The 12,234-nt window shown below is 40.4% G+C and overlaps 1 protein-coding gene across 3 annotated transcripts in view; it reads left to right on the top strand.

The window, feature by feature from the left end:
- The window catches only part of ttll5 (tubulin tyrosine ligase-like family, member 5), a 161,427-nt gene that overhangs the window by 20,395 nt on the left and 128,798 nt on the right, over window positions 1-12,234 (top strand). For all 3 annotated transcript variants that reach the window (XM_061968736.2, XM_072913676.1, XM_061968740.2), the window contains exons 6-9: window positions 2,528-2,610; window positions 7,270-7,339; window positions 7,416-7,500; window positions 11,539-11,640. In XM_061968736.2, coding sequence (XP_061824720.2) covers window positions 2,528-2,610; window positions 7,270-7,339; window positions 7,416-7,500; window positions 11,539-11,640 — 340 coding nt within the window. The remainder of the gene's footprint in view (window positions 1-2,527; window positions 2,611-7,269; window positions 7,340-7,415; window positions 7,501-11,538; window positions 11,641-12,234) is intronic.

Here is a 12,234-nt window from a genome sequence, read left to right as displayed (position 1 = left end):
AGAGCTAGCTTCTGTAGCCGAGGATCGGACCGCCAAGTGCCCTGCCTTCGGCTGCCGCCCAGCTCACATTGCACCCGATCTCTATGGCCCCTGCTATGGGTGGTGAGCTCATTGAAGGGGGGACCCATGTTGCCTCTTCGGGCTGTGCCCGGCCAAGCCCCATGGGGACAGGCCCGGCCACCAGGCGCTCGCCATCGTGCCCCTACTCCGGGCCTGGCTCCAGAGGGGGGCCCCGGTGACCCGCGTTCGGGCGAGGGAAATCTGAGTCTCGGTTCTTGTATTTCCATAGAAGTCTTCGAGCTGCTCTTTGTCTGATCCCTCACCTAGGACCTGTTTGTCTTGGGAGACCCTACCAGGGGGCATGGAAGCCCCCGGACAACATAGCTCCTAGGATCATTGGGACACGCAAACTTCTCTACCACGGTAAGGTGGCAGCTCAGAGAGGAGAATAAACATTTTCTTGAATAAAAAAGAAAGTAAAACAATATAAACACAGTTACATAGAAACTAGTAATTAATGAAAATGAGTAAAATTAACTGTTAAAGGTTAGTACTATTAGTGGACCAGCAGCACGCACAATCATGTGTGCTTACAGATTGTATTCCTTGCAGACTGCATTGATATATATTGATATATAATGTAGGAACCAGAATATTAATAACAGAAAGAAACAACCCCTTTGTGTGAATGAGTGTAGAAGGGTGGAGGGAGGTTTTTTGGGTTGGTGCACTAATTGTAAGTGTATCTTGTGTTTTTTATGTTGATTTAATAAAAAAATAAAAACAAAAAAAACAAAAAAAAATGATACCGATAATAAAAAAACGATACCGATAATTTACGATATTACATTTTAAAGCATTTATCGGCATCTGTAAAGCAAACTATAAAATATTGTGTACCGGTACTGTTGGTGGTCTACTCAGGCTGCATGCGCAATTGATAGCAAGTAAAAAAGTGGTGTGAGTCGCATTATTCAAATGAGGATTGTGCGTATACTACTGGCTGTCACCATGCAGACACTCATTTCACTGCACATGCATGGCAACATGCCCCAAGTTGTGGTGTTTTGCTTTATTGTTGAACATGTAACACACAACTATATAAACTGTGCAACCTTTTCTGGGCAATATAGAAACATGATCTAGACAACAGAACCTATTTTTATCACACCAAAGGTGCCCTCTTGGAGATGCCGGTTGTGTCAAAAACACTGGCAGTAAAGAAAAGTATGTTGCGAGAGGCTTCAAAGATTGAATTGCTGGACAGATATTATAATATGTTTTTTTCTCACAAAAAATGTCGATTGTCGACTTGCGTGCTGGAGATTCCCTTTGTCCATTGTTTGTCATATTACACTGATCGCCTCCTTATCACTGTGACACTGTGCATAACTGTGCCAGTTTGCATGTACATTCCAAACATGCTAAATACAGCGGCTGCAAAAAAGTTTCAGCCTTGATAACAGTCATTGCGAGCGCTAAATGATTATATTTGCATCTCCTCCTACTGTTGTGGGTGTCCTTATAGCCTGCATATACTGGCTATCCCTCTGGAGACAGTCATTTCCTGGCATCACATGTCTGATGTTTTGCTCTTTTGTGGGACATGTAGAACACAACTATAACCTCTACCATCTTTTCTGGGCAATATAGAAGCGCGATCCAGACAAAAAAAAACATTTTTAGCACGCGCAAGGTGCGCTCTGGGGGGTACCGATGTTGTGCCAAGAACACTGGCTGTCAATAACTGCGATGTTGCACTGGAATGATTCAGATGCAAGAAAATGCATGTTGCAGGAAGATTTTCTATACGGTGTAGGAGATATATTGATAATGTGTATGAAAAAAATTACGAAAAACACAGCAGTCTGCTGGCACTTATCAGCCCCTTATGTCGTCAAGTAGCTACAAAATTATAAAATGGCATTGCTGAATAGACAATATGTCTACTATTTTTGACAGTCCACATATGTTGACACGCACACGGAACAAGGATTTTCTGTCCATTGTCTTTTCAGCGTGATTGCTTCCTTCTCACATTCTCACCCTACCAATATTGTGAGTGTACTAATAGTCATCCTACATTCTACATAAACAGGAAGACAGAAACGCTAAATGGATTGCGCTTGCTATTTTGCCTTGCGTGCGCAATAAAGTTTGCACATGTTTCAGTACACGAACCTTTAATGGATTAGGCCCCTAGTCTTTAATTGTGAGAATGCATAACATTAGGTACATTTGCATGATCTAAAGAGAGTTGCATCAGAAATGTGGCTTTTTCAGATGCTTAGTTTTGAGTCTAACAATGTGCAAGTATTATTGTAGCTGCAGCTTGTAGTATAACTGTTTTTTGGGTATCTTATTTAGCTTGAGGAAGGGGTAAGAACATTACTATGTGTAAATATAATTCAGTGGATTTCCACTTCACCACAAATACACAATTATAAAACTATACGGTTGAAATGTGAACATTGCTGTGTAGAATATGCTTTAAATGATTTTTTTATTTTCTGCTCACCCATGCCAGGTTCTTACACTAAGGACAAGGGCCCATGGATTATTAAACCAGTAGCATCATCAAGAGGACGAGGCATCTACTTAGTCAGCAGCGTGAGTAATTTCTCCATTGATTGTTACTCCTGTGATGGCGCTGACTTTAAAGGGGCTGTTTGAAACCTTTACGTAACTGCCTAGAGGGTGCTAACTTATTGTGTGGAGGTGGCGACTTGTCAATGGGGATACCCCGCCTTCCGCCCGAATGCAGCTGGGGAGTTAGAATTCAGCACCACGCGTGACCCCGAGAGGGGCAAGTGGATTAATTGATGGATCGATGGATGGATAATTAGTAATTGTGACACTTTTAAGTATCAAATGTTCTGTAAAGCACTAATGGTAACATAACTAGCAAACAGCTTTTTTAACTGTGTCCTCCAAAAAAAGACACCATTTTGAATTCAACATTTAAAAAGCAGTGACTAGGAAACCAATCTCCTTTGCCTGTCCTTTTTTGGCTGATTCAAAAGCATGCACAACAGGAGATTTCGAAGATCATGGCTCAGAACTAAAAGTTCTTCACATCATTTGCGCACTTTTCTTTTAAATATTGTCAATAATAACATACATACAGTACATACAGTATCTCCCACATGTGAGTACACCACTCACCTTTTAGCTTCCATTTTATTATATATTCTCAAGGGACAATACTGCATTATAAAACTTAGAGCAGTTAGAGATACCGTATTTGCAGACCTCGTAAAATATTGCATGATTTGTACAGTTGGTTGAGCAGATGTTACATGTGTAAGTGTGTTATCGACTAGTAAAAACATTAATGAGCACAATGGCGTAAATCACACACTTCCAAGGCTATTTGCTCTTTGGAGGAGCTCCACCAGCTCTGTGAAAACATTTGCACAATTCGTCTTGTTCTGAGGCATTTTAATGAAAAGAGTGTCAGAGGGATGTTTGGAGAAAAAGGAAGAAATACAGTCTGTTTATTTTTGGGGGTTGTGTTTTCTCTGAACTGCAGCCAGATTTGAGGTTAAACACGCTCCACCCCAGTCTTTTAAAACGTCTTAAATCAGTTACCTGCAACATATTTTAACTCCATGGAAGAAGTGTATGACCTGCTCTTAGATGGCTAGGACGATGCAACTTGTTTTTGTTGTTTGGGGATCTTTTTCACAGCAGTCATTTTGACACAATAAAATAGTATATACAGGTAAAAGCCAGTAAATTAGAATATTTTGAAAAACTTGATTTATTTCAGTAATTGCATTCAAAAGGTGTAACTTGTACATTATATTTATTCATTGCACACAGACTGATGCATTCAAATGTTTATTTCATTTAATTTTGATGATTTGAAGTGGCAACAAATGAAAATCCAAAATTCCGTGTGTCACAAAATTAGAATATTACTTAAGGCTAATACAAAAAAGGGATTTTTAGAAATGTTGGCCAACTGAAAAGTATGAAAATGAAAAATATGAGCATGTACAATACTCAATACTTGGTTGGAGCTCCTTTTGCCTCAATTACTGCGTTAATGCGGCGTGGCATGGAGTCGATGAGTTTCTGGCACTGCTCAGGTGTTATGAGAGCCCAGGTTGCTCTGATAGTGGCCTTCAACTCTTCTGCGTTTTTGGGTCTGGCATTCTGCATCTTCCTTTTCACAATACCCCACAGATTTTCTATGGGGCTAAGGTCAGGGGAGTTGGCGGGCCAATTTAGAACAGAAATACCATGGTCCGTAAACCAGGCACGGGTAGATTTTGCGCTGTGTGCAGGCGCCAAGTCCTGTTGGAACTTGAAATCTCCATCTCCATAGAGCAGGTCAGCAGCAGGAAGCATGAAGTGCTCTAAAACTTGCTGGTAGACGGCTGCGTTGACCCTGGATCTCAGGAAACAGAGTGGACCGACACCAGCAGATGACATGGCACCCCAAACCATCACCCAACCATGCAAATTTTGCATTTCCTTTGGAAATCGAGGTCCCAGAGTCTGGAGGAAGACAGGAGAGGCACAGGATCCACGTTGCCTGAAGTCTAGTGTAAAGTTTCCACCATCAGTGATGGTTTGGGGTGCCATGTCATCTGCTGGTGTCGGTCCACTCTGTTTCCTGAGATCCAGGGTCAACGCAGCCGTCTACCAGCAAGTTTTAGAGCACTTCATGCTTCCTGCTGCTGACCTGCTCTATGGAGATGGAGATTTCAAGTTCCAACAGGACTTGGCGCCTGCACACAGCGCAAAATCTACCCGTGCCTGGTTTACTGACCATGGTATTTCTGTTCTAAATTGGCCCGCCAACTCCCCTGACCTTAGCCCCATAGAAAATCTGTGGGGTATTGTGAAAAGGAAGATGCAGAATGCCAGACCCAAAAACGCAGAAGAGTTGAAGGCCACTATCAGAGCAACCTGGGCTCTCATAACACCTGAGCAGTGCCAGAAACTCATCGACTCCATGCCACGCCGCATTAACGCAGTAATTGAGGCAAAAGGAGCTCCAACCAAGTATTGAGTATTGTACATGCTCATATTTTTCATTTTCATACTTTTCAGTTGGCCAACATTTCTAAAAATCCCTTTTTTGTATTAGCCTTAAGTAATATTCTAATTTTGTGACACACGGAATTTTGGATTTTCATTTGTTGCCACTTCAAATCATCAAAATTAAATGAAATAAACATTTGAATGCATCAGTCTGTGTACAATGAATAAATATAATGTACAAGTTACACCTTTTGAATGCAATTACTGAAATAAATCAAGTTTTTCAAAATATTCTAATTTACTGGCTTTTACCTGTATAGTTGGATATCTGCACTCAATGTTAAGTAACAATTTACTCATACTGTATGGTAGCGACGCGCCACAGAAAGATTTGGCGTCTGTTTTTTTGTCCTTTTTTCAATATAGATTGCCCTTGCTTGTAAACACATTTTAATAGGACAGTCTGTGTATCTTGTTGTTCCAACTCCAACTCTGACATTGTAACTGTTCTTCTTAACACACCTCATATGCACATACTGCAGCAGACTTCATCGGTCATTTTATATACCACATCTCTTCATCAATATAGTGATCTATCAGATGTAAAATGATGTATACATTATTTTATAAATGAGCTTCCACACTTACACTTAGCCCAGGAAACAGCTTACTTTTTAATTGCCCCTGTTATAAGACAAAGGACGAGTGTCTACCGCTCAACAAAATTAAATCCACACCCATAAATCAATAACTTCATTTTCTGTTTATAGATAAGTATTAATAACATGAGATAATGCATTTTGTTTTGATACAAACAAAAAAGGCTAATTTTTTTACCATCCACAGACAATGCAACTTAGATGGTCCAACGCCACAGGCACAGAAAATAATATAATTGTATTTAGGGACAATACAGTTCCACACCAAAACAATTAATCCAACTGTTGTGCTGTGCAGAGAGTTTGTAGCTAATGCTAATTTCCAACTCTTTTCCCTAGCTGGGCTTTTCAATAAATTACACACTCTAACACACCATATAATTAATCAATGTACTAAAATAACACAGTGAAATTAATGACAAAATACAAGGTTAAAAAACTAAATACAACCAGGGACAAGTTAGTGTTTAGAGCCTTGTTGTTCATTTAGCCAACACTTAATCATTGTTGTGAACAGATTAATGGCTGAGATTAATTTGATCTCTGTTGGTAATGTGTTTCATAGTTGACAGCCTGTGCTGGAAAAGGCAGATTGTCCAAACGTAGTTCTTTGATGTGATATTTTACACTTCCCAACCTTCATGCTCCTAGTTACTCTATTACTGTAATGCATTTTATAGTTCCTAGAGAGAGGCTCTGGGGCTACATTGTGTAAAGATAACAAATAAGCTTCAAGACACAGCAATGAAAAAATTTGACAGTAATTCCAGTGGATGGATTTTTTTGTACAGGGTGATACCTGAGCCCGAGTTGTTAAACAATAGGAAAGATGTGACAAAATCATAGCGTGCACGAAAATCTCAGTTGCCTGGATGGGTATGACATTTCTCATTAGCTTAAAACAATCAAGGTTACTTTTTGCTATTTTTAAGTCTCTAATTTGTGTTTTTCAAACTAATGTTGTGGGTCCAGGATAATCCCAAGACATTTAAATTCATTAGAGTCTTGCATCCTGTTTCTAACTATTTTGCAAATTGATTTTGAATGCAATACTGTATCTCCCAATACACACACACAATACACATTTGCATTACAAGCACGATTCATAAGCACCCAAACCTTGTAACTAATTGTATACATGCAAAGTCAACATCCAGTCCAGTGACCAGACAGCACTGTTATTAGCCTGACTGTGATTTCATCCATTCATTCATCCATTTTGTACTGCTTGTGCCTTTCGGAATCGCGGGGGGTGCTGGAGGCTATCACAGCTGCATTTTGGGCAGAAGGCCAACACAGATAGACAACATTCACACTCACATTCACACACTATGAACCATTTAGTGTTGCCAAACAAGGATTTCATTAAAACAAAAAAAAAGTCCAAAGGTGAGGTCCGGGTATTGGAAAGTTCCTCAGACTTTCCGAGTCAGAATTCCAACTTCAGGGGGTGGTTTGTCATTTTCAGGTTGGAATTCCCAAATTCCGAGTACAATTGAAACATTGCATTTTAAGTAGGGTGACTTGGGGAGGTTACCAACAAATCGTAGCTTTATATATAAGTTTAAAAAAATAATAAAGAACTGTATGTGTAATCATGTTTTATCTTCTACAGCCAAGTCAGATTTCACTGGATGAGAACATCTTGGTGTCCCGCTATATTAATAACCCTCTACTGATAGATGGTGAGTAGCTCCTTCTTGCACACTTTTGGAAGATTTACAGAGAATCATTTACCTCAATTTTGTGTTTTGTTCACAGAGTTCAAGTTTGACATGCGTTTATACGTGTTGGTCACATCATACGATCCACTCCTTGTCTATGTGTATGAGGAGGGTCTCGCTAGGTGAGTGTACCTTTGCTATTGTCATGATAGTGTACTGTATGGGGTCTGTGATTGATTGACGATCCATTAATTCAGCTTGAAGTCGGCTGGGATAGACTCCAGCTTCTTTCCTCTCTGGACGGGATGTGGGGTGAATGTATGGAAACAGACATTGGCAACTCTGCAGTTTACACACATTGTTAAAGCTCCAATATTTTTATGGAAATAAGATGTTGTGGCATCTGATTCTCACCAAGACACAGGATTGGGTTTGCAAAAAGCCGAAACGGGCATTTATTGCACACGTCTTTGTAGGAAGGGCAGGGTGTGGAAGTATCAAACGTAAAGTGTCCATTAACAAACATAAATACTCAGTGGCCTAGTGGTTAGAGTGTCCGCCCTGAGATCAGTAGGTTTTGAGTTCAAACCCCGACCGAGTCATACCAAAGACTATAAAAATGGGACCCATTACCTCCCTGCTTGGCACTCCGCATCAAGGGTTGGAATTGGGGGTTAAATCACCAAAAATGATTCCCGGGCGCGGCACCGCTGCTGCCCACTGCTCCCCTCACCTCCCAGGGGGTGATCAAGGGGATGGGTCGAATGCAGAGGACAAATTTCACCACACCTAGTGTGTGTGTGACAATCATTGGTACTTTAACTTTAAATATCTCCTAGTGATGGGTCCGGCAACACCGATGCATCGGCGCATGCGTCGAGCTCATAGAGCAAAACCCTGTGTCGGTGCGCGTACCGCTTTTGGAAAGTCACGTGACCGATCATGAGCTGTTTCGGTCACGTGACCGATACGCGAACTGTGTCGCACTGACGCCTCCTCTGTGCCCTGTGAGCGGGTTTTTTCTACAGCCGGAGAAATAATAACTAAGAAGAGAAATCGTCTAAAATTTAATACGTTGGAAAAACGTTTTTTTTTTTAAAATAAAAATGTGTAAAAAAAAAAAATTAAAAAAAAATTCCCAGTCCACAAGCATCCTCATTCACAACACGTTCTCTTAGATTTCCATGTTATGATACATGTTCACATTATTTATTGATTGTATCTAAAAAAAGATTTAAAAAAAAATCTTTATTTAAATGAATATATGAAATAATCCTAAATGAAATACAATGACTTGGTTTATATTATTGTATATACTAGGTCATAAAATCAGTGTCAGTTGAGTCGGTCCATAGGTTGCCTGTAGGGATTTTTAATGTCCAGCAGATGTCAGTATTTAGTGACACAGTATCGACACAGTATCAATACAGTTTTGCAATGTGTCGAAACGCTTCATGACGCCTTATCAACCCATCACTAATATTATCTCCCATCCGGGGCTCTCAATCCTTCGCACAGCATACTTCTTTACATGTCGTAGGTAATTGCCTATCAAACAAGAGAAAACATAATATCAGAAAACATTTCCCTAATAATGTCATTAATGGGGAAATAGTGGATGTCTCACTTACCGCCTGATGCACCTGCCTTGACACAGAGGAGAGCCAGACCTGAATGAGGCAGAGTTAAGAACAGTTTGTAGCTGGGCCCCACCTGGCCGCACAGCTGGTGGCACTTCAGGCTGATTGAGCAGGTACAGGGGAATGTACCACCCCCTCAATGATGCGGCCAAGGCTGGGGCATTGTCCTCTGTGTTCCACTCTGCCTCCATGTCCTGTCTCCTCCCTTGTGAGGTGCCTACCTGTCAGGCGGTGCTTGAGAGAGACTCCACAATATGTAAAACATATTTTTACAAATGCATAAATTTAAGTGAGTCAGTCAGTAAGTCCTTTATCCAAGTGTTATTGTGTAATTACCATTAAAGTCATCCCTCGCCACATGGCGCTTCAAATATTGTGCCTTTACCACATTGCAGATTTTTGGCGGGATTTTTTTTCAAAGCATATTCTACAGATTTTTGGTCCTAAATTGAGTATTTTCAGGCAACAACATGACTAAATAAACTAAACATACAGTATCAATACTACAGTAATATTGGCCACTAGAGGAGACCAAACCTGACTGTCTTAACCAGTGACGTGCAGCGGGGCCTCACCTGCCATCATGGAAAGAAAAAAAATGTAAAAAGAAAAAAAAAAAATTAAATTGTTATATGTATTCAGTGATTATACTATGAAGTTATTTTCCATTTAACTTCACCAGTTTTAGATTATTTTTATTCAAAATCGCTGAATTTTCACATTTGCCGTTCAAATAATGAGAAGAGACGGTGCGGTGATCAGCAGCCAGTTGAGGCACGTCACTCAGTTGTGCCTCAACATGGATTGCGCAATGACTCGGCTAACTGCTGGCCTGCTGTGCAGTGAGACCGTGTTGCTATATGAATTATATTATACATTTCCATAGTTTAGTTAGCTGAGGTATATAATGTACAGTGTATTTTGTCAACAACTGTATGTGTGTAAGTATTTCTTGTGCTAAGCAATCATAAAACGGCTGCGAAGACGCACTGGCTGAGGCTCGCAGTAATCCCGCCTCCTGGTGGATAATGCACCCCCGCCGCAAAATGCACCCCCGACGGGAGCGTCACACCAACCAAAGCCCACACCCAAACCCTCCACGTGCAAGACCGAATCCACCCAAAAAAAGTCACTTAACAAGAAGCCAAAAAGTGCAAAAACAACAATGCTCGCGCTGGAGGAGCCGTGAACGACTGCAGGGACACAACATTAGGTACACCTGCAGACTGCAGCACGGATTTCATATTTCATTCATTCACAACTCCTCCAACACGAACACCACTGTTCCCGCACTTATAAGTAAAGGTAAGACCATAATAACCTTTTTTTTAATTACATGTGCTTTTTTGTGTGCTACAGTTTGTATGTGTAAAGTTAAAGTTAAGTTAAAGTAGCAATGATTGTCACACACACACTAGGTGTAATGAAATTTGTCCTCTGCATTTGACCCATCCCCTTGTTTACCCCCTGGGAGGTGAGGGGAGCAGTGGGCAGCAGCGCACCGCGCCCGGGAAATTTTTTTGGTGATTTAACCCCCAATTCCAACCCTTGATGCTGAGTGCCAAGCAGGGAAGAATGCTGGTATGAGCTTTTAAACATAACCCGTTAACTGCTGCCAATCAAATGGTGAATAAGATACTCTTTAGGGTTCATATGTTTGTAAATCTGACTGTGATGAAGTCAGTGCCTCACCAGTCATGAACCTCACCGCACGTCACTGGTCTTAACCTGGGTGTGCATTACTCTATTGGATAGTGTAATAGTGTAAAGTTGACCACAAGGCAATATTTCATGCCTAAAGGGCTCTAATAATGTTGAAAAACCTATTTAGACGGTTGTAAACATTATTTTATAATCTATATATATGAAAATATTTGATCTATAATTTATGATTCTTACTTTGCTGAAATGTGTTGTCTGAAACCCATTAACAGCAATAAACGAGGGACGACTGTACGAACCATAATCATGACGTAATGTAAAAGGCACCCTGACTGCTATATCTTTGTTGACCTGCAGAGAGCAGTCTAAACTTGCCAGTACATTTGAAAGTTTTGTACTTTAAAACAACGTTCTTTCTTGCTCCAACATTATGTGGAAATATAATAGATGTGTGTAATTGTATCATATTCGTTAAATGTGGATATTAAGGGCAATGATCATCTGCTTGTCCAATCAGAGGCAATCACCAGGTATATATTGGTAGGTAGGGAAACGTATATCTATAGGTTAAAATAATAACACATATAAAGTACAAACTTGATAGAACCACTGGTGTCTCTTTTTTCTTGTGTACGTGTAGCAAGATTTGATTAAAAACAGCAAGTGATAAATAAGGCTTAAATTCCTAGTCACACTTTTATCTCTTGACATTCCTTTGGGTTGTGTTGGAATTCAGGTACGCAGTGTGTGCCAAGGAATTCTCATTGTTGCACATGTGGCATCCGCTCCTCTGAAACACTACCAGAAACTAATCTCTAGTGTCAGTCTATAATTCTCCTAAGAAATGTTTAGCTTTTTTTCATCTTCCTTTGGTTGACAGCTTTTTTACTGGCACTCACAGCTTCTATTTGTACTCAGGTTTGCCACCGTCAGGTATGACAAGACTGCAAAGAATATTAAGAACATCTTCATGCATCTCACCAACTACAGCGTGAACAAGAAGAACAGCGATTATGTCAGGTAATCTTCATCTGAAGCACTGAAGTATTTAGACTCACCTCTTAATCAACTATTATTGATCAATAGTTGTTCCCTAGACCCTTCAGTTGTCCCTGAGTGTTAATTATTTGCTTCCACTTTTGTGGGAAAACCCAAGTGCACAAAGTGAGATCCATAAAGGCACACTCGGATGAGCTTCGTGTGGAAGAACTTGGGAGTTTATCAAGCACATTTGGGATGAACTAAATCAGAGATGACGAGGCATCAAACAGAAACCTTTACCATCAAAAGTGCCATTTTGCCACCCCGTCGATAAAATCACAACTAATGTATGCTAACCTGTGCAGTAATACCAGCACACACACACGTTTGTGTGTGCAGAATACGTGCAATAGGGCAATGTGCAAATTACACCAGCACTTCACAAATTTGTGAATTAGCCCTTTGTAACAGGCAAAATGCAACTCTCATCCTTCTTGTATATCTTAACACCCAAGCACTTGAGCACTTTAGCACTTTAGCACAAGCACTCTTACACACTTAAATCCATTGTTCAATGGTCTGGTCGGGCATTAGTAGTTTGGTTTATTGTTTCATTTTTTTTTCAGTCCTATA

The sequence above is a fragment of the Nerophis lumbriciformis genome, linkage group LG08 (genome assembly GCF_033978685.3).
Source record: "Nerophis lumbriciformis linkage group LG08, RoL_Nlum_v2.1, whole genome shotgun sequence".
NCBI lineage: Eukaryota > Metazoa > Chordata > Actinopteri > Syngnathiformes > Syngnathidae > Nerophis > Nerophis lumbriciformis.
Note: the sequence above shows the minus strand (reverse complement) of the source record. Positions and strands in the feature narration are given on the sequence as shown.